The sequence below is a fragment of the Perissodus microlepis genome, chromosome 5 (assembly GCF_051167445.1).
Source record: "Perissodus microlepis isolate ML-2025 ecotype Zambia chromosome 5, ASM5116744v1, whole genome shotgun sequence".
Classification (NCBI taxonomy): Eukaryota; Metazoa; Chordata; class Actinopteri; order Cichliformes; family Cichlidae; genus Perissodus; species Perissodus microlepis.
The window spans coordinates 366930-389376 of NC_140465.1; the positions used below are offsets into that span (position 1 = coordinate 366930).

Below are 22447 nucleotides of genomic sequence, written 5' to 3' on the forward strand. Positions count from 1 at the left end.
TCTTTCCTTCCATCCTTCTTTCCTTTGTGACAAAGCTTGTGATCTTTCCTTCCATCCTTCTTTCCTTTGTGACAAAGCTTGTGATCTTTCCTTCCATCCTTCTTTCCTTTGTGACAAAGCTTGTGATCTTTCCTTCCATCCTTCTTTCCTTTGTGACAAAGCTTGTGATCTTTCCTTCCATCCTTCTTTCCTTTGTGACAAAGCCTGTGATCTTTCCTTCCATCCTTCTTTCCTTTGTGACAAAGCTTGTGATCACACCTTCCATCCTTCTTTCCTTGGTGACAAAGCTTGTGATCTTTCCTTCCATCCTTCTTTCCTTTGTGACAAGGCTTGTGATCTTTCCTTCCATCCTTCTTTCCTTTGTGACAAAGCTTGTGATCTTTCCTTCCATCCTTCTTTCCTTTGTGACAAACTTGTGACCTTTCCTTCCATCCTTCTTTCCTTGGTGACAAAGCTTGTGATCTTTCCTTCCATCCTTCTTTCCTTGGTGACCAAGCTTGTGATCTTTCCTTCCATCCTTCTTTCCTTTGTGACAAAGCTTGTGATCTTTCCTTCCATCCTTCTTTCCTTGGTGACCAAGCTTGTGATCTTTCCTTCCATCCTTCTTTCCTTTGTGACCAAGCTTGTGATCACACCTTCCATCCTTCTTTCCTTTGTGACAAGGCTTGTGATCTTTCCTTCCATCCTTCTTTCCTTTGTGACAAGGCTTGTGATCTTTCCTTCCATCCTTCTTTCCTTTGTGACAAAGCTTGTGATCTTTCCTTCCATCCTTCTTTCCTTTGTGACCAAGCTTGTGATCTTTCCTTCCATCCTTCTTTCCTTTGTGACAAAGCTTGTGATCTTTCCTTCCATCCTTCTTTCCTTTGTGACAAGGCTTGTGATCTTTCCTTCCATCCTTCTTTCCTTTGTGACAAAGCTTGTGATCTTTCCTTCCATCCTTCTTTCCTTTGTGACAAAGCTTGTGATCTTTCCTTCCATCCTTCTTTCCTTTATGACAAAGCTTGTGATCACACCTTCCATCCTTCTTTCCTTTGTGACAAGGCTTGTGATCTTTCCTTCCATCCTTCTTTCCTTTGTGACAAGGCTTGTGATCTTTCCTTCCATCCTTCTTTCCTTTGTGACAAAGCTTGTGATCTTTCCTTCCATCCTTCTTTCCTTTGTGACCAAGCTTGTGATCTTTCCTTCCATCCTTCTTTCCTTTGTGACAAAGCTTGTGATCTTTCCTTCCATCCTTCTTTCCTTTGTGACAAGGCTTGTGATCTTTCCTTCCATCCTTCTTTCCTTTGTGACAAAGCTTGTGATCTTTCCTTCCATCCTTCTTTCCTTTGTGACAAAGCTTGTGATCTTTCCTTCCATCCTTCTTTCCTTTGTGACAAAGCTTGTGATCTTTCCTTCCATCCTTCTTTCCTTTGTGACAAAGCTTGTGATCTTTCCTTCCATCCTTCTTTCCTTTGTGACAAAGCTTGTGATCTTTCCTTCCATCCTTCCTTCCTTTATGACAAAGCTCGTGATCTTTCCTTCCATCCTTCTTTCCTTTGTGACAAAGCTTGTGATCTTTCCTTCCATCCTTCTTTCCTTTGTGACAAAGCTTGTGATCACACCTTCCATCCTTCTTTCCTTGGTGACAAAGCTTGTGACCTTTCCTTCCATCCTTCTTTCCTTTATGACAAAGCTTGTGACCTTTCCTTCCATCCTTCTTTCCTTTGTGACAAAGCTTGTGATCTTTCCTTCCATCCTTCTTTCCTTTGTGACAAAGCTTGTGATCTTTCCTTCCATCCTTCCTTCCTTTATGACAAAGCTCGTGATCTTTCCTTCCATCCTTCTTTCCTTTGTGACAAAGCTTGTGATCTTTCCTTCCATCCTTCTTTCCTTTGTGACAAAGCTTGTGATCACACCTTCCATCCTTCTTTCCTTGGTGACAAAGCTTGTGACCTTTCCTTCCATCCTTCTTTCCTTTGTGACAAAGTTTGTGATCTTTCCTTCCATCCTTCTTTCCTTTGTGACAAAGTTTGTGATCTTTCCTTCCATCCTTCTTTCCTTTGTGACAAAGCTTGTGATCTTTCCTTCCATCCTTCTTTCCTTTGTGACAAAGCTTGTGATCTTTCCTTCCATCCTTCTTTCCTTTGTGACAAAGTTTGTGATCTTTCCTTCCATCCTTCTTTCCTTGGTGACAAAGCTCGTGATCTTTCCTTCCATCCTTCTTTCCTTTGTGACAAAGCTTGTGATCTTTCCTTCCATCCTTCTTTCCTTTGTGACCAAGCTCGTGATCTTTCCTTCCATCCTTCTTTCCTTTGTGACCAAGCTCGTGATCTTTCCTTCCATCCTTCTTTCCTTTGTGACAAAGCTTGTGATCTTTCCTTCCATCCTTCTTTCCTTTGTGACAAAGCTTGTGATCTTTCCTTCCATCCTTCTTTCCTTTGTGACAAAGCTCGTGATCTTTCCTTCCATCCTTCTTTCCTTTGTGACAAAGCTTGTGATCTTTCCTTCCATCCTTCTTTCCTTTGTGACAAAGCTTGTGATCTTTCCTTCCATCCTTCTTTCCTTGGTGACAAAGCTTGTGATCTTTCCTTCCATCCTTCTTTCCTTTGTGACCAAGCTTGTGATCACACCTTCCATCCTTCTTTCCTTTGTGACAAGGCTTGTGATCTTTCCTTCCATCCTTCTTTCCTTTGTGACAAGGCTTGTGATCTTTCCTTCCATCCTTCTTTCCTTTGTGACCAAGCTTGTGATCTTTCCTTCCATCCTTCTTTCCTTTGTGACCAAGCTTGTGATCACACCTTCCATCCTTCTTTCCTTTGTGACAAAGCTTGTGATCTTTCCTTCCATCCTTCTTTCCTTTGTGACAAAGCTTGTGATCTTTCCTTCCATCCTTCTTTCCTTTGTGACCAAGCTTGTGATCTTTCCTTCCATCCTTCTTTCCTTTGTGACAAAGCTTGTGATCTTTCCTTCCATCCTTCTTTCCTTTGTGACAAGGCTTGTGATCTTTCCTTCCATCCTTCTTTCCTTTGTGACAAAGCTTGTGATCTTTCCTTCCATCCTTCTTTCCTTTGTGACAAAGCTTGTGATCTTTCCTTCCATCCTTCCTTCCTTTGTGACAAAGCTTGTGATCTTTCCTTCCATCCTTCTTTCCTTTATGACAAAGCTTGTGATCTTTCCTTCCATCCTTCTTTCCTTTGTGACAAAGCCTGTGATCTTTCCTTCCATCCTTCTTTCCTTTGTGACAAAGCTTGTGATCACACCTTCCATCCTTCTTTCCTTGGTGACAAAGCTTGTGATCTTTCCTTCCATCCTTCTTTCCTTTGTGACAAGGCTTGTGATCTTTCCTTCCATCCTTCTTTCCTTTGTGACAAAGCTTGTGATCTTTCCTTCCATCCTTCTTTCCTTTGTGACAAAGCTTGTGATCTTTCCTTCCATCCTTCTTTCCTTTGTGACAAAGCTTGTGATCTTTCCTTCCATCCTTCTTTCCTTGGTGACAAAGCTTGTGATCTTTCCTTCCATCCTTCTTTCCTTTGTGACAAGGCTTGTGATCTTTCCTTCCATCCTTCTTTCCTTTGTGACAAAGCTTGTGATCTTTCCTTCCATCCTTCTTTCCTTTGTGACAAGGCTTGTGATCTTTCCTTCCATCCTTCTTTCCTTTGTGACAAGGCTTTTGATCTTTCCTTCCATCCTTCTTTCCTTTGTGACAAAGCTTGTGATCTTTCCTTCCATCCTTCTTTCCTTGGTGACAAAGCTTGTGATCTTTCCTTCCATCCTTCTTTCCTTGGTGACAAAGCTTGTGATCTTTCCTTCCATCCTTCTTTCCTTTGTGACCAAGCTTGTGATCACACCTTCCATCCTTCTTTCCTTTGTGACAAGGCTTGTGATCTTTCCTTCCATCCTTCTTTCCTTTGTGACAAGGCTTGTGATCTTTCCTTCCATCCTTCTTTCCTTTGTGACCAAGCTTGTGATCTTTCCTTCCATCCTTCTTTCCTTTGTGACAAAGCTTGTGATCTTTCCTTCCATCCTTCTTTCCTTTGTGACAAGGCTTGTGATCTTTCCTTCCATCCTTCTTTCCTTTGTGACAAAGCTTGTGATCTTTCCTTCCATCCTTCTTTCCTTTGTGACAAAGCTTGTGATCTTTCCTTCCATCCTTCCTTCCTTTGTGACAAAGCTTGTGATCTTTCCTTCCATCCTTCTTTCCTTTATGACAAAGCTTGTGATCTTTCCTTCCATCCTTCTTTCCTTTGTGACAAAGCCTGTGATCTTTCCTTCCATCCTTCTTTCCTTTGTGACAAAGCTTGTGATCACACCTTCCATCCTTCTTTCCTTGGTGACAAAGCTTGTGATCTTTCCTTCCATCCTTCTTTCCTTTGTGACAAGGCTTGTGATCTTTCCTTCCATCCTTCTTTCCTTTGTGACAAAGCTTGTGATCTTTCCTTCCATCCTTCTTTCCTTTGTGACAAACTTGTGACCTTTCCTTCCATCCTTCTTTCCTTGGTGACAAAGCTTGTGATCTTTCCTTCCATCCTTCTTTCCTTGGTGACCAAGCTTGTGATCTTTCCTTCCATCCTTCTTTCCTTTGTGACAAAGCTTGTGATCTTTCCTTCCATCCTTCTTTCCTTGGTGACCAAGCTTGTGATCTTTCCTTCCATCCTTCTTTCCTTTGTGACCAAGCTTGTGATCACACCTTCCATCCTTCTTTCCTTTGTGACAAGGCTTGTGATCTTTCCTTCCATCCTTCTTTCCTTTGTGACAAGGCTTGTGATCTTTCCTTCCATCCTTCTTTCCTTTGTGACAAAGCTTGTGATCTTTCCTTCCATCCTTCTTTCCTTTGTGACCAAGCTTGTGATCTTTCCTTCCATCCTTCTTTCCTTTGTGACAAAGCTTGTGATCTTTCCTTCCATCCTTCTTTCCTTTGTGACAAGGCTTGTGATCTTTCCTTCCATCCTTCTTTCCTTTGTGACAAAGCTTGTGATCTTTCCTTCCATCCTTCTTTCCTTTGTGACAAAGCTTGTGATCTTTCCTTCCATCCTTCTTTCCTTTATGACAAAGCTTGTGATCACACCTTCCATCCTTCTTTCCTTTGTGACAAGGCTTGTGATCTTTCCTTCCATCCTTCTTTCCTTTGTGACAAGGCTTGTGATCTTTCCTTCCATCCTTCTTTCCTTTGTGACAAAGCTTGTGATCTTTCCTTCCATCCTTCTTTCCTTTGTGACCAAGCTTGTGATCTTTCCTTCCATCCTTCTTTCCTTTGTGACAAAGCTTGTGATCTTTCCTTCCATCCTTCTTTCCTTTGTGACAAGGCTTGTGATCTTTCCTTCCATCCTTCTTTCCTTTGTGACAAAGCTTGTGATCTTTCCTTCCATCCTTCTTTCCTTTGTGACAAAGCTTGTGATCTTTCCTTCCATCCTTCTTTCCTTTGTGACAAAGCTTGTGATCTTTCCTTCCATCCTTCTTTCCTTTGTGACAAAGCTTGTGATCTTTCCTTCCATCCTTCTTTCCTTTGTGACAAAGCTTGTGATCTTTCCTTCCATCCTTCCTTCCTTTATGACAAAGCTCGTGATCTTTCCTTCCATCCTTCTTTCCTTTGTGACAAAGCTTGTGATCTTTCCTTCCATCCTTCTTTCCTTTGTGACAAAGCTTGTGATCACACCTTCCATCCTTCTTTCCTTGGTGACAAAGCTTGTGACCTTTCCTTCCATCCTTCTTTCCTTTATGACAAAGCTTGTGACCTTTCCTTCCATCCTTCTTTCCTTTGTGACAAAGCTTGTGATCTTTCCTTCCATCCTTCTTTCCTTTGTGACAAAGCTTGTGATCTTTCCTTCCATCCTTCCTTCCTTTATGACAAAGCTCGTGATCTTTCCTTCCATCCTTCTTTCCTTTGTGACAAAGCTTGTGATCTTTCCTTCCATCCTTCTTTCCTTTGTGACAAAGCTTGTGATCACACCTTCCATCCTTCTTTCCTTGGTGACAAAGCTTGTGACCTTTCCTTCCATCCTTCTTTCCTTTGTGACAAAGTTTGTGATCTTTCCTTCCATCCTTCTTTCCTTTGTGACAAAGTTTGTGATCTTTCCTTCCATCCTTCTTTCCTTTGTGACAAAGCTTGTGATCTTTCCTTCCATCCTTCTTTCCTTTGTGACAAAGCTTGTGATCTTTCCTTCCATCCTTCTTTCCTTTGTGACAAAGTTTGTGATCTTTCCTTCCATCCTTCTTTCCTTGGTGACAAAGCTCGTGATCTTTCCTTCCATCCTTCTTTCCTTTGTGACAAAGCTTGTGATCTTTCCTTCCATCCTTCTTTCCTTTGTGACCAAGCTCGTGATCTTTCCTTCCATCCTTCTTTCCTTTGTGACCAAGCTCGTGATCTTTCCTTCCATCCTTCTTTCCTTTGTGACAAAGCTTGTGATCTTTCCTTCCATCCTTCTTTCCTTTGTGACAAAGCTTGTGATCTTTCCTTCCATCCTTCTTTCCTTTGTGACAAAGCTCGTGATCTTTCCTTCCATCCTTCTTTCCTTTGTGACAAAGCTCGTGATCTTTCCTTCCATCCTTCTTTCCTTTGTGACAAAGCTTGTGATCTTTCCTTCCATCCTTCTTTCCTTTGTGACAAAGTTTGTGATCACACCTTCCATCCTTCTTTCCTTTGTGACAAAGCTCGTGATCTTCCCTTCCATCCTTCTTTCCTTTGTGACAAAGCTCGTGATCTTTCCTTCCATCCTTCTTTCCTTTGTGACAAAGCTCGTGATCTTTCCTTCCATCCTTCTTTCCTTTGTGACAAAGCCTGTGATCTTTCCTTCCATCCTTCTTTCCTTTGTGACAAAGCTCGTGATCTTTCCTTCCATCCTTCTTTCCTTTGTGACAAAGCTTGTGATCTTTCCTTCCATCCTTCTTTCCTTTGTGACAAAGCTTGTGATCTTTCCTTCCATCCTTCTTTCCTTTGTGACAAAGCTCGTGATCTTTCCTTCCATCCTTCTTTCCTTTGTGACAAAGCTCGTGATCTTTCCTTCCATCCTTCTTTCCTTTGTGACAAAGCTCGTGATCTTTCCTTCCATCCTTCTTTCCTTTGTGACAAAGCCTGTGATCTTTCCTTCCATCCTTCTTTCCTTTGTGACAAAGCTCGTGATCTTTCCTTCCATCCTTCTTTCCTTTGTGACAAAGCTTTTGATCACACCTTCCATCCTTCTTTCCTTTGTGACCAAGCTCGTGATCTTTCCTTCCATCCTTCTTTCCTTTGTGACAAAGTTTGTGATCTTTCCTTCCATCCTTCTTTCCTTTGTGACAAAGTTTGTGATCTTTCCTTCCATCCTTCTTTCCTTTGTGACAAAGTTTGTGATCTTTCCTTCCATCCTTCTTTCCTTTGTGACCAAGCTCGTGATCTTTCCTTCCATCCTTCTTTCCTTTGTGACAAAGCTTGTGATCTTTCCTTCCATCCTTCTTTCCTTTGTGACCAAGCTCGTGATCTTTCCTTCCATCCTTCTTTCCTTTGTGACCAAGCTCGTGATCTTTCCTTCCATCCTTCTTTCCTTTGTGACAAAGCTTGTGATCTTTCCTTCCATCCTTCTTTCCTTTGTGACAAAGCTTGTGATCTTTCCTTCCATCCTTCTTTCCTTTGTGACAAAGCTCGTGATCTTTCCTTCCATCCTTCTTTCCTTTGTGACAAAGCTTGTGATCTTTCCTTCCATCCTTCTTTCCTTTGTGACAAAGCTTGTGATCTTTCCTTCCATCCTTCTTTCCTTTGTGACAAAGCTCGTGATCTTTCCTTCCATCCTTCTTTCCTTTGTGACAAAGCTCGTGATCTTTCCTTCCATCCTTCTTTCCTTTGTGACAAAGCTTGTGATCTTTCCTTCCATCCTTCTTTCCTTTGTGACAAAGCTTGTGATCTTTCCTTCCATCCTTCTTTCCTTTGTGACAAAGCTCGTGATCTTTCCTTCCATCCTTCTTTCCTTTGTGACCAAGCTCGTGATCTTTCCTTCCATCCTTCTTTCCTTTGTGACAAAGTTTGTGATCTTTCCTTCCATCCTTCTTTCCTTTGTGACAAAGTTTGTGATCTTTCCTTCCATCCTTCTTTCCTTTGTGACCAAGCTCGTGATCTTTCCTTCCATCCTTCTTTCCTTTGTGACAAAGCTTGTGATCTTTCCTTCCATCCTTCTTTCCTTTGTGACCAAGCTCGTGATCTTTCCTTCCATCCTTCTTTCCTTTGTGACCAAGCTCGTGATCTTTCCTTCCATCCTTCTTTCCTTTGTGACAAAGCTTGTGATCTTTCCTTCCATCCTTCTTTCCTTTGTGACAAAGCTTGTGATCTTTCCTTCCATCCTTCTTTCCTTTGTGACAAAGCTCGTGATCTTTCCTTCCATCCTTCTTTCCTTTGTGACAAAGCTTGTGATCTTTCCTTCCATCCTTCTTTCCTTTGTGACAAAGCTTGTGATCTTTCCTTCCATCCTTCTTTCCTTTGTGACAAAGCTCGTGATCTTTCCTTCCATCCTTCTTTCCTTTGTGACAAAGCTCGTGATCTTTCCTTCCATCCTTCTTTCCTTTGTGACAAAGCTTGTGATCTTTCCTTCCATCCTTCTTTCCTTTGTGACAAAGCTTGTGATCTTTCCTTCCATCCTTCTTTCCTTTGTGACAAAGCTCGTGATCTTTCCTTCCATCCTTCTTTCCTTTGTGACAAAGCTCGTGATCTTTCCTTCCATCCTTCTTTCCTTTGTGACAAAGCTTTTGATCACACCTTCCATTTTTAAGAGCAGTGGCAGACCTTTGGTCTTTGCTGGATTGTTGTATGACTACAGTTAGTGCAGCCTGGCTGCTTCTCTCTTTGTAATTTGTTACTTACCTGCTGGAAAGACTCTCATATGGAATCAGAAAGATGCCACCTTGAAACGAAACCGAAAAAAATATTGAATCCGAAAAAAAATATTGATAGTGAAAAACATTTAATTGAAACTGTAATTTTTTTGTTTTCGCTTACAATTTTTTTTTTCAGTTTCAATCCATTTTTTTTCGGTTTCAAACCATTTTTCAGTTTCGCTCTGCTGGCACTGTTTTGGCGTCCGGGGGCGCGCTGGGAGGGGGCGGGCATTCCGACCCGCATGTATTTGCATATATTATAATGCTGACCAATGACTGGAGAAAACTTTGCCTACGCGGCTGCGGTCACGGACAAACTTGCATGTGTCTGTTCAGGAATGGCAGATGCTGAGAGGTTCAGCGTTTACATTACCGACTGTTTCAAAGTGACAGCCTGAGGTGTTCTTCAGTAAATTGGACTACCGGACAGGAGGACCTGAGTCCCCACCGCATTATTTTTGGTAAGTTAAATGTGTTTGTAAAGCTAATCTGTAATTTAGGTCCCAGCTGAGATGAGCACTCGGCTGTAGGGGAAACTTGTTTTGTAAAGGTCGTTTAGCTAACCCGTGCAGGTGAATGAATTTACCCTGACTAAAGAAATCAAGAGAAACGGCCCGGGCTGCTCAGTGACTAACCACGGTTACTGTACTTTTATTATGAGTATTATACTGTAAGAGCAACAGGCTGGACTCTGCTTCTGCTCCTGTGCAGAGCTGATTATTAAATATGTGCAAACAGCAGCATGTTTTCTGTCGCTTTCCACATGTGGAAGGACATTAACGCCAACTTTAAAAACCTGGCACTTCAGTAACCCCTCATTAGTCAATAGCTACTGATTAAATAGCAAAGCCCGATACTTATGTACTGAAACCAACTACTTCCGCTTGTCAGCTTAAGTTGAAATGTTACATTTTTCCTTGGATTATTTTTTTTAGCATTTTTTTTTTACTGAGTTTGTTACAAACATTCAGGTTAAAAAACTGTCCGAATTATTTTTAATGAGTTATGTTCACAAAGTCACATGTGCAGTACTCTGTACAGCTTGCATCCTTTAGGACAAATAATTAGAAGCATTAATATTTCTTGTTCAATACTGAGCTGATAACACCTCCGTATGTTGTGACCAGGATGCAGCAGCAGACTGAACCTTGACTGAAACCTGCTCCATCATCTCATCTTTGCAGATGTCCATTTATAAAGCATCAACAACTCAAAGGTAAACATGATATTGGAAAATATGTTAGTATATAAGGCAGGGGTGGGCAATTCCAGGCCCCAATGGCCGGTGTCCCTGCAGGTTTTAGATGTGTCCTTGAACCAACACAGCTGATTTAAATGGCTAAATTAGCTCCTCAACATGTCCTGAAGTTCTCCAGAGGCCTGGTAATGAACTAATCATGTGATTCAGGTGTGTTGACCCAAGGTGAGATCTAAAACCTGCAGGACACCGGCCCTCGAGGCCTGGAATTGCCCACCCCTGATATAAGGCCTTTAAAACAAATAAAAATAAACAGCTGTCGGCAGAACTGTAGGACTGAACAACTTCAGATCCCGAGTGTGTGAGGACGGAGAAGGATCAGCTCTATTTCAGATTTGAGATAAACTTTATATTTCAGTTTGTGATGATTCTGTTCTGTTTGTGATTACAGGAGCCGTCCTCAGACCTCAGCACCACCCAGTGACAGATCATCTTATATCTTCAAGCTTTGTAGTAACTCCAAAATTAACTGAAGAAAACAGTACAAAGGTTAAAGTACCACATGTGCTGTCAGTGAAAGCTGCAGCTGTTTTATTGATAAATTTAAAGTCAAAAGGATTAATCACCCCTGTAACTGTGTCACTATACATCAGCATTAACAGGACCTCAGTTTGGTGTTTCAGGAAACTGCTGATCTCAGACCTGCACAACTTCTGTTTTAAACACTGAATGTAATCAGCTACATGAAGAGCACATGATGTTTTCTCTGACACAATTAAATAAAACCTGATTAAAGTCAAAGGTTGTTACTTGTATTTGAACTAAAAACTTGTGATCTGGAATTCTTTCACTGTTTTTTGACAATAGTGTTATTTATCATAAAGTAATTCAGAGTCATTCATACCAGAGTAACCAGAGAGCACAACATATATTTAACTTTCTACAGGACTTAAAGCTATGATATTATGTAAAAGTCCAGACCCTCTGAGGATTATCTGAGTACTTCTAACATTACACAAAGCAAAGGTCTCCATCAGTGTTCATGAAATGCTGGTTTATCCTTCTTGTGAGGGAGCTGCTGGTGAAGATCACGAGCCCTGCTTGATCCCGGCGATGAGTTTCAGTCTTCCTGGTGTTTGTGAAATGATGCCTCTCACTGTGGGTCAACAGAACATCTGGCACAGGACAGCTGTAATGAAAGAAATTGACGTTTTGAAAAAAAAATCTTGGAAATGCCCTGTATGTGCGAAGCAGATTTTGTATTTACTTTTCTTTTGCCAATCAAGATAACTAAAAGTATAATTTTCACCATACAATTACTACCTTGTCATCTGCTGCACTGTCTGTTTTGGGCTCTGGGCTTGTCCCTCCCAGCGCTCATGAGACTGCTTTGCTGCACTGTGGTATGAGGTGCTAACCTGTTGACAGTGTTGGGAAGTTTAATTTTAGAATGTATTCCACCAAAGATTATAGAAGTAATGTATCCTGAATACTTTACAACTACATGAATGTCCCATTGCTGTGTGATTTATTACTGTTACTGAAGGTTACTCTCCATACCAACACCAACTAGATGTTAAAATCTTAATATGAATGAGTAACAGTAGGTGGACATTAGGTAAAGCTGCACTTTACTTGCTTCCAGCTCCCGTTTCTGCTCGGTGACAGCTCCTACTTTTCCTTTTTCTCTCTCCCTCGCTCACAGACACATCACGGGTACAGCAGTCCATTCTCCCTGCAGCACAGACTACACTGCCCATCAGGCTACATTGTTTAGGGCGATGCCTGTAACACTGTGCCTTCATATTAAATCATTTTTGTATAATATAAAATTGAAAACCCAGGCATACTAGAAGATCATCAGTTACCTTTGAACTTTGAAGTCATCTCTGTGCTTTTTACACTTGCTTTCCCTCTTTGTAGTTGGACAGAGTAGTATCAAGTTAAAGTTCCTTTTAAAAAATGTTAATTCTAAACCTCGATATTGACTAAATTCACAACTTTGTTGTTGTTGTTTTTTAGACTTAGTTAGAAGTCTCATATAAACCATGTGAAATCGTCATGTGAAAACAAAAATGTCAACAACTGTTGCTATTCTCTACAAATTAAAGGATGTCCTGAACAAGAAATCATTATACACACTTTATGGTTCTCTGTTGCTTCCATATATGACTTATTGTCTAGAGATATGGGGTAATGCATAAAACCAATACCCGTCCTATGTTAAAGTTACAAAAAAAACAGCTTTAAGAATTATAAATCAATAGAACTAACTAACATTTGATGTTTATTAATTTGAATACCCTGAAATTTTATGTTTTAGTTGAATCTAAAATGGCACAGATAATGTACAAAAAACAAAATAAAATGATTTGCTGCAGTGCTCAGAAGCAGTTTGAAGTCAGAGAGAGTCGATATGATTTGAGGGGAACAGATTTAAAAAAGAAAACAAGATAAAAACAAACAAAAAGCAAGATATTAACTTGTTGAATAGTTATGACAGTAATTTAAAAAGATGTAGCTCATTTTCCTCGTTTAAAAATGTTAAAAACTGGAGCATTAGAAAAATATATAAATCAAGAATGAAGAAGAGTTAAAATGACAATACTGAAACTCTTGGTTGTTTTTCTTGGACTGAAATTTAATTTAATGTATTTACTTATCTAAGATGGAAGTGTTTGTTTTTTTATTGTTTTATTTTGCTCCTTTGCTTCAAACCCTGTGTAAATGAGCTGCTTGCTAAATGATGTGGCATGTGCTTCAGCCAATACCTTTTTGATTAGACTCATCTCATACTTTCTTGCTTTGTGGTAAATCTTTCTTCTATATTAACTGAGAGATTTGAATGCTAATCAACCCCCCCCCCCCCCGGACTATATAGTATGAGCTAATTAAAGGCCAAATTGCTGTTATAAAATAAATGTTGTTTTGATGTGATTTTGGTCTTCAAGTGGACTGTTCGCCTGCATGCGATAGAAGTCCTCTTAAAGTCAAAGGCTACAAAATGGAAACCAGAAATCTTCTGTATATTCATATATAATCTGTTTTTAGAGTACATGGACTCCACACTGTCTGTCTTTAAAAATATAAACACAAAAAATCAAGATGGAGTTGTAGGAAAACACCTGGATAAATGTATTACATTCAGTGAACCAAGTGATTTCTCATAAATGCTACTTAAATGTGCTGGCTGAGCCTGCCACTGGTCAACCTGTTTATTAGACTTTTATCTAATTAACAAGTTTTGTAGGGCTCTGGCAGTGCGCACCCCGTTTCTCCTTGCACAAAGGAGCAGAAACTGGTCCTCCTCATGGTTTAAGGTCCTTCTACAGCCCCGTGTAGCTCTCTAGAGTCATTGGCTCCTGGACTTTCCTCCATGCTCTTGAGACTGTGCTGGGAGACACAGCAAACCTTCTATATTGTGCCATCAATATGTGACTTGGACCATCTGTGCCACCACTGTAGAGTCCAGTTATAGCCTCTGTAGAGTCCTGTAATAGCCAGTGTAGGGTCCAGTTATAGCCTCATGCTACCAGTAGTAATAAAGAGCCAACCAAATGCAAAACAAGTGGGAAAAGAACAGTCAGAAAAGCTAAAATGCTAACAGACTTACTCATCATATTAACACAGCTGAAATATCATGTTGTATTAAATAAAAATGTGTTATTCTTCCAAAACCGGCATTTTAAACAACCCCAAATTTGAGCAGATAAGACAGAAAGAACAGAAAAAGCTAAATAAGACTAAACAAAACAAACAAACCAAAACACAGAACAAGAATACTAGAAGAACGTAAATTACATAGTGCGTTGTGTATATATAAATAAACAGACGCATTGTTATTGGGCGCGTGGCGGAGTACACCTTGGATAGATGACGAATCTGTCACAGAGCAAATACACAGAAACGGAGAAGCCTACCCTCGCATTCTCACTTGTGGTCAGTTTGGACTCGCCAGTTAACCTAACTCTATACATGACTGCCAGAGTGCCTGGATGGAACCTACGCAGACACGAGGAGGACATGCAAATTCCACAGAAGCAGGCTTACGATCTTGTTGCTGGATTGTTTTAAGCCAGTAATAAAGCTTTTTTAAAAAAATTTTTTTTAAGAAAGCTGTTTTGATTCCGGTCTAGCGCTGTCCTCTTTCGGCTTTGTTGGAGGTGGCCCTTTATCTGTTGTGCTCGCAGCTTGATTAAACTGATCCCAGAGCAGCTGGTATCATGTTTCAGTACTGTGGTCAGCTCCGAGCCCTGCCTCTTTCTCCGAGCAGCAGCGCACCAACGCATCAGCGTTACCTCGCTGCGACACCTCCCCTTTAGATTTGCTCCCGTCATTAATTCCTCCTATGTGCCACTGACTAGGAGAGTTGAAAGGCTTCGAAATCACACGGCTACTTTGTGTTTATAACACTTTATTTTTTTGCGATGAGCTTGGAACTGTAGCAGCAGTTTTTTTCTTGACAAAGAACAATCTGAGGGCTCATCGGTCAGCTTTAGTACATTCAAGGCGTCTTTCTGTTTTCTGCTCTCGCAGTTTTTCAATTGCAACAGGTAGAGTCTTCATCTAAGCTACCGCAGCATGTTGGACCCGTCTTCAAGCGAGGAGGAAGGAGAAGAGATACTGCAGGTGGAGCACAAAGAAGTGGCGGCCCCGAAGAACATCGGGGGAGCCCGATTGTCACCGGGCCGAGCCGCCGACGGCCAAGCCAACGGAGGGCTCCAGTCACGGGGTGGCGGGAGCGGCCGTGGTCGACCGTCAAGCCCGAGCCCGTCGGTTGGCAGCGACAAGGAAAAGGAGGACCTGGAAAAGATGCAGCGAGATGAGGAAGAGAGGAAAAAGAGACTCCAGCTGTATGTGTTTGTGATGCGCTGCATCGCATATCCATTTAACGCGAAACAACCGACTGATATGGCCAGGAGGCAGCAGAAGGTAGGCTTGGAGCAATGAACAGGATTGACCCAAACCTAGCTTCAAAGCTGTGATTGAAATTCATGTTGCACTTGTGTCATCTACGAGATAAATGATACCATCTGTTGCTTCAATCAAGGCTGGTTACCTGAAAGCAGAAATCAGTTGCTTAGCCCGACAGTCTTAAGTGAATCCCTTCACATATTAGGCCGACATTTTCCTCACCAGTTTACCAGAAACATGGAACCAGTTCCACAAGCCCAAACCACATATCTCTTTTTGATTGAACATTAAATCGCAGCAAATCCTTTTTTTTTTATCTTTACACTGGTGCTGAAATGACGATTGCTAAGCTAAATTGCATTAGAAAGTAGTAAGACAGTTTTTAAAAACAACGGAGTGTATTAAATCCAAATCGAAGAAAGATAAACAAGAGTGACAGAGAGAGAGAGAGAGGAGGAAAAAGTAAGAGCATTGATTTTCTTCCTATCTGTTGTGTGAGTTGCCTCTTGGCATCAATATTCTTCTTCTTTAACAACATTGTGATAAGAACAATTTAATGCAGGAAAATCTGTTCCAATCTCTGTGACATCTCCTGTCTGCAATTTTTTTTTCCAATCTGCATTTACATTTACAAGGTAATACCAATTTATTTGTGATAAAGCTATGTGGGTAGTGCATAATAGAATGGAGGTAGACATACCCCTTGTGTTGCATGTTGGTAATACAGGCTTTTAGCAACATTCTGACTATGTCCACAGACACACTGGAGACAAAAGTGTTTATTCTAGATGCTGGTAGGAATGGTGAAAAGTGGATTTGCAATAAATATTTAAATAACTGCATAAAATCACACACTTCAAGACAAATTTAGTCAAAGTGCAGCTGAAAAGTGGCAACACTGGTTATTTAAAAAATGAAAAATGAAGAGCTTGAGAGTTTAAATCTTACTGACATAACCTCAGTGGTCTGTAGTCGTAGTAAAAGGCATTTGGTGAGAACATACCTCTGATCATGAACGTTGTTTACACCAGTAAGTTTTGATAAAACAGTCAGAAAGCAGACATAAAGACCCTTAGAACTGCAAACACAGATAGTTCCTGTTTAGTGTATAAACAAGGATATTTCCACCAGAAGTTGGTGAGCTAGACAACTGAAAAATGCTGACTGTGTTGAGCTCTATCTGTTGTTGGACTGGTCCTTGGTGGCGTCCTTTGGGGGACACTGCTTCAATTTTAGGGGCATTCACATCTTTTCTATTGTTCTCATGGCCTTTATTCTAAGCGATCCTTCCTGACATTTCTTACACAAATATCTACACTTTCTACTCCTCACATTTTCAAAAACAGGCTTGTTGTTTTAAGTTTCATTGCAGAGGTATTTGCCTTACATTAGTGTGCGCCTTCAAACTTCAAACCGATTTCAGCACCAATTGGAGGGAACAAAAAAATCTATGAAAGTTAATCCTATCAGTGTATCCATCATTGGTGCTTATTGCATAGGAAGAGGTGAAAGAGGCAAAAAGAATTTAATTAATGTCCCACTTCAACTCAGGGGTTAAAGTGGGCCAGAACAATCTGGAATTGCATTTTTCATGCAGATGTCTGTATGTTGTCATTGCTTTTCCACCAGCATCACAACAACAAGGAAGTAGCATTTTTTAAGTGGCAGGTAATTTCAAATGTAACTTTTTGATTGGATAAACAAATATCAGCAAACAAACACAATCTAAGTGTAGTTTGTCAAACTACACTCAGTTTGTCTCAGCTAGCTAAAGGTATAGCTGCTGTATTTTCCAGAAAGAAAAACTTCATTCAGAAATAGAGAAAAATGTTAGAAAGACTGGAAAGTTGAGGAAGATGACAGATTATATTTGAATTGAAGGATTGCTCAGTGACATTTGTAAATATAGAAATTTAAAGCTTACTTGTAATATCCTCATTTTTTAAATCCAATATTGGATCTGTATATGACTCTTCTTAGAGAAGAGAAGGTCCTCAGGTCCACATGTATCACTGCTGCTGTACATCCTGTACAATCACCAATGTATTTGGAACAGGCCGTGCATTTATCATTTGATCTACACAAAGATTTACCTCAACTTCAAAACCGTCTTGTTTTGAATTATTACCTTGCAAGTTATGAAATATTCTACTTAGTTTCAACATTTCACAAGTCAAATTCAGTAGGTAATGTTGCAAAGCAGAGACTCCCGACTGTCTTACTACTGCTCTTATCTGGTAATGTGCAACCTAACCTGGGCCCTGAGCTGCAATGTACTCAGACACCATCTGAATTTAAATCCTCATCTGGGCTGAAGATTGTTCATCTTAATGTGCGCAGTTTGTTACCCAAGATGGATATGGTGAAGATTTGGGTTTGATAAACAGATGGGGATATTGTTTTAATTTCTGAAACTTGGTTGTCTAAATATATATCTGATGAACATATTAGCATAGCTGGATACAGTATCTATCGTACAGATAGGCTTAAGAAAGGTGGTAGTGTTGCTGCTTATGTTAAGTTGAAATTTGATGCCACAATAGTTCTATCAGAATACATTAGCAAGCAAATGGAATTTCTGGCTCTGAATGTTGCAAAGGGTCTTTATCTAATAGCTGTTTGTTGCTATAGACCTCGTTCTGCCTTTACAGAGGCTCTGCATTCTTTAAAGCTTTTCCTGTCCAGACTAAACTACAGACCCTGTCCAAGAAATTAGAATATCATGGAAAAGTTTATTTATTTCCATGATTCCTTTCAAAACATTAAACTTTCATTGATTATAGATTCAGGGCCCACAACTTAAACGATTTCAAGTACTTAGTTGTTTATTTAGCTCATAAAACCCACGAAAACAGTATTCTAATTCAAAAAATTAGAATACTGTGAAGACAGCCAAAAACCCCCCTGAAAAGTCTACCTTGATTGACTAGCTTCTGACAAATGTTCCTCATAAATTTTCATCCTTGTGTCTTTTGCCATGACTTAAGCGACCACTGTGTTGTTGCTGTTATTTGAAACACTAAGGTGCCCAAGTCACTCAGGTATTATTTTTAAAAGGACTGTTAAACAGTTTAATGAACAAGCATTTCATCATGATTTGTCAAACTATGATTGGAAGAAAATAGGATTGATCCCTGATGTAGGACAGTTTTTATGGATGGTTTTATGCTAATTGTGAATAAACATGCCCCATTAGGGAGATTTAGGATAAAAGGTCATAAAAAGTCCCAGATTCTTCCCAGAGCTGGCAGATATCCATCATGAACGTAACCTGGCTTGGGCCAAAGCCCAATGATTGGCTTCTTTTCAGATGACTAAGAAACAAATGTACTTCCTCTATTAAGAAAGCTAAATCAGAATATTATTATTGTCTGTCTGAGAACCTAAATAATCCACAGAAGTTCTAGAAAATATTAAGTCTCTTTCAGGTAGGAAAAGCTCACCAATTTTTTTAAGGATTCAGTTCCTGTTTATGATAGGAAGGAGATTATGAATTGCTTTAACAAGCACTTTATATCTTCTGACTCTTTGACTCTCTGAATCCAGTCTCTGTAAAATCCTGCACAAACCTTCCGGTGTACATTGGTCAGCCATTTAACTTTGTTCCTTTCTTTGTACAGGAAGTCTATGAAGCTCTTAAAGCAGCGGTCCCCAACCTTTTTTGCGCCATGGACCGGTTTGTGCCCGACAATATTTTCACAGACCGGCCTTTAAGGTGTCGCGGATAAATACAACAAAATAAAACTAGTACCGGTACAGAAAAAAAGAAGATTTATTCATAACACACAGGAAAAGACCCAGGAAAACCGAGTTAACGATCAAAACGATAACAAAATAACGCTGAAAACCGATAAAAACCCTGAAAACTATACATTTCACACCCGAGTCTCACTCTCGCGGCCCGGCACCAAATGACTCACGGACCGGTACCGGTCCGTGGCCCGGGGGTTGGGGACCGCTGTCTTAAAGTATTAGATCATAGAAAACCTTCAGGACCCGATTTAATAGATTCTTACTTTTTGAAACTCCCAGCTGATTTTGTGGCAGAGCCTCTCTCAATTATTTTCACCCTCAAACTGGTTATGGATGTGAGCTCCACCCAGGCAGAGCGGCGAAGGAAAGAGAGTGAGAGCAAAACAAAAACACATGTAGCCTTGCGGGGCCGGCTGGGCAGAAACAGGGACCATGACAATGGAAGAAATTCCCTCAGTATGGAAATCAGATGTTGTTGTCCCTCTATTAGTTAAAACCCAGCAGTTTTAACTAATTATAGACCAATTGTTACGGCCCTAGCAGGGCCTCCTCCTGAAGTTGCCTGTGTGGGCGTGTCCTACCAGCTCTCCTGCCTTAGGTGCCACCTTTTTTTGTACAGCTGCCTTCCATCAGCAATTAAAGGTATTTAAGCCCAGAGAAAGGTGAGCTCTGGTGCCAGAGAGCCATGTGAGTAGTTGGAGCTAGTGAGCTGTGTGTTTGGTGTTTGCAGCTAGTGAGCTGTGTGTAGTGATGGGCAGATGAAGCTTCATGAAGCACTGAAGCTTTTCATCCAATTGGTTCATCCCAGCGCAAAGCGTCTTGAAGCTTCATTTGCTCTAGTAGGACACCTGCTGGACGTAAAAATATTAGTTGGCATGAATTTGAAGAGTGTGGCCTTTTGCACACAGCCTGTAAATGTCAACAACAAAAGGAGTGTGTAAAACATGTATATTGTAGTGATGCAGTATACTGTGTATATTTATACTGGCAGTATGGAAAATGATTATTTGGAAATGCTTAAAATGGAAATGATCATTTACTGTGAGGTGAGGTTGGGGTGTGGACAGTGGTTGTGCTTTTGTAACGTTGAGGTATGGACAGCTACACACTGAGGCTTTGAGCCTCAGTCCTGCCCACATTTTATTCTGTAAAAACTAAATTTTCACTGCTTTTATGACCTTTTAGTGGGGAGAACATAGCTAGGATTTAATGATTTAACAAATCTTTTAAATCCTTTGTCCTCCACAATGCTAAATGGCTGGGAGTCCTCAATCACCATGCTAACCAGGTCTTCATCTATTTGAGATTGTTCTCCTGAGGAAAGACAACAAAAACAAAGCACAAATATAAATATCACACACGTAACTTATAACAGCTGTATCATATTGTTATATCATTTAGTAACATTACTGCATGCTATATTATCATGGCATTTGATGGCTCACCTGGTCTTGCTCCACAATCGGTGTTCCCCTTATTCTCATGCAAAGCTCTGTAGTGCCTAAGCATGGATGAGGTGTTGTTGTTATATCCCAGCTCCCTGGCACATAGCAAACACTTCACCTTGTACAAAAGTAAAGCTGCTTAACATCAATTGTATTGCACCATCAGTATTATGAAAATACATCTTCTGTAGAAATTTACATACCTTGTTGGGAGGAATAAGATCAAAATGTTCCCACACAGGGGAGGACATCCTCCTCTTCTTAGCTGGCTCCATTCTCTCCTGACTTTCTCTCCTCACTCTCATAAACCTCCAAACTGTCTCCAAACTCTCACTAACCGCAACTCTCCATCAAACACCCACATTTTGAATGAAGTCTGAGGGGTTTATATCGCTGTCATAGCTCGCGGCAAAGTTCGAACCACTTCATGAACCAGTCACGTGGTACAGCCGGGCAGCGAGGCTTCGGACGTCATCATTTTCAGATCCTCCCATAAATGAAGCAAGCCTCGATACGCGCATCGCGGAAACGCCCCCTCCATTACTCGACACAAGCTTCGAAGCCTCAATACAGAACGTCACATCACTAATTTCTAGTATCAGCTGATGTTTGCTGGAGCCACAGCTGTAAAAGCTGCTGGTCATGATATCCGTTTATATATGTGGTGGGAGGGAATCATGAAGATGAAACCAGGAGATGTCCTTACTGAATCATCAGAGCTGAACAGGTGATGGAGAAACAGGTTTACCTTTTAGGTGAAATGAATGACTTGAAGGGAAGTTATGAACTGTTTCTGAGAGACAAATAACACCAGGATCCTTTTCTAAGTAGCTGACAGCTGGTAACTGTGCAGGGGCGGGCATTAACAGGGAGAGGGGGGCACAAAGAAATACTTTTCTTTCTTATTCTTATTTAAAATGTCTAGCTTTTAATAAATAATTATCTGAATCTTACAACCAAAGTTTTCATCTGATGTAAAATGTATATAAATCCATTATTGTATTCAGTAAATATTAAGTCTAGTATATACCCTAGTAAGTTATAGTATTCTTTCCTTTGGGAAGATACCATCTGTGCAGTCTGCAATTCTGCTGAAGAAAGATGTTGAATCTATTTAATTACTGGAGAAAAATAATAGATTTCTGTGCATTTGTTTTATACGTGCATTCAATTAAAATCGGTTTTGTCAATTAAGCATCTTGAGGCAGAGGGTGGGGGAGTGGTTCCATATTTCTAATCTTCTAATCTATACAGTTTTATATATAAGGCAATACTTGGATTGTTGCCTTCAGATATATATTTTTTCTCTGCTTTCAATGAAACATGCTGGTTGTTATTGTCTTCGTCTACAAGGTTATTTGTTGCTTTCCATTGCATTTGCCTGAATTGAACTTGGCAAAAGAGCTTTTGTCCATTTAGCACATTTGGCTTGGAACGAGCTGCAGAACAACTGGAAAATGACAGAATTCATTTCATTAAGTGCTTCTCAATCAAAGCTAAGAATCCTTGAGGCTAGTTCCATAACATGCAGCTGTTTCAATTAGATTGCTTGCCATTTTAATTGAACTGAATTGAAAATTTTTACGTTTTTTTTTTTTTTTTGGGGGGGGGGGGGGGGGGGTTTGCGTGTGTTGTTGTTGCCTGTGTTTAGTTGTGTAATTTGTGTATTTGTGAGATACTTGCTACCTATTTTGGCCAGGTCTCCCTTGAAAAAGAAGTTTTTAATCTCAGTGGGATCTTCCTGGTTAAATAGATTCAAGAGCTTTATTGTCAATACAGCAGTATACACAGTATACAGTGTACCGGAATGCTGTTTATAAGCATGCAAATAAGCATATTGTTCCCAGGTCCAGTTTGTAATGGATTTGTGTAAATTTTTGGTGTTTTTGAGTCTTTTGACGAGTATTGTAAGTGTTTGTAAAGGTGTATGTGTATATCAGTTCTTTGGTGGTATTGACTTGAGGGCTCTGACTGCTTGGGGGAAGAAGCTCTTGCAGTGTCTGGTTGTCACGATTTTGATGCTGCGAAACCGTCTGCCAGATGGAAGGAGGGAGAGAAGTGCATGTGAGGGGTGGAAAGTGTCTTTCACTATGCTGTTCGCACGTCAGATGATGTGTCTGTTGTAGATTTGGGAGATGGGTGGGCGAGGGCCTTCAGTGATCCTCTCTGCTGTCCTGCTGTAGCAGCAGAGGGCGCTCTCAATGTTCCCTGGTAAAATGATGGGAGGAGGGAGACTGGCCTTCGACAGTTTCCTAAGAAGGCATTGTTGGGCTTTCTTCATGATGATGGTGGTGTTCAGAGGTCATCTTGTATGTGCACA

General features: G+C 40.5%; 1 protein-coding gene and 2 long non-coding RNA genes across 5 annotated transcripts in view; 1 reads left to right on the top strand and 2 right to left on the bottom strand.

Moving 5' to 3' along the window:
- Nucleotides 1-10304: 10304 nt before the first annotated feature.
- LOC146386330 (uncharacterized) lies at nucleotides 10305-15369 on the bottom strand. Its single transcript, XR_014800193.1, has 4 exons — nucleotides 15075-15369; nucleotides 13284-14818; nucleotides 11339-11433; nucleotides 10305-11204 (listed from the first exon to the last, which is right to left on the bottom strand). It is a non-coding gene; the product is annotated as an uncharacterized LOC146386330 (long non-coding RNA).
- LOC146386331 (calcium-dependent secretion activator 1-like) overlaps nucleotides 14597-22447 on the top strand; it is a 331088-nt gene continuing 323237 nt past the window's right edge. For all 3 annotated transcript variants that reach the window (XM_084927304.1, XM_084927306.1, XM_084927305.1), the window contains exon 1: nucleotides 14597-14947. In XM_084927304.1, coding sequence (XP_084783430.1) covers nucleotides 14597-14947 — 351 coding nt within the window. The remainder of the gene's footprint in view (nucleotides 14948-22447) is intronic.
- On the bottom strand, nucleotides 19744-20605 carry LOC146386332 (uncharacterized). Its single transcript, XR_014800194.1, has 3 exons — nucleotides 20331-20605; nucleotides 20128-20245; nucleotides 19744-19996 (listed from the first exon to the last, which is right to left on the bottom strand). It is a non-coding gene; the product is annotated as an uncharacterized LOC146386332 (long non-coding RNA).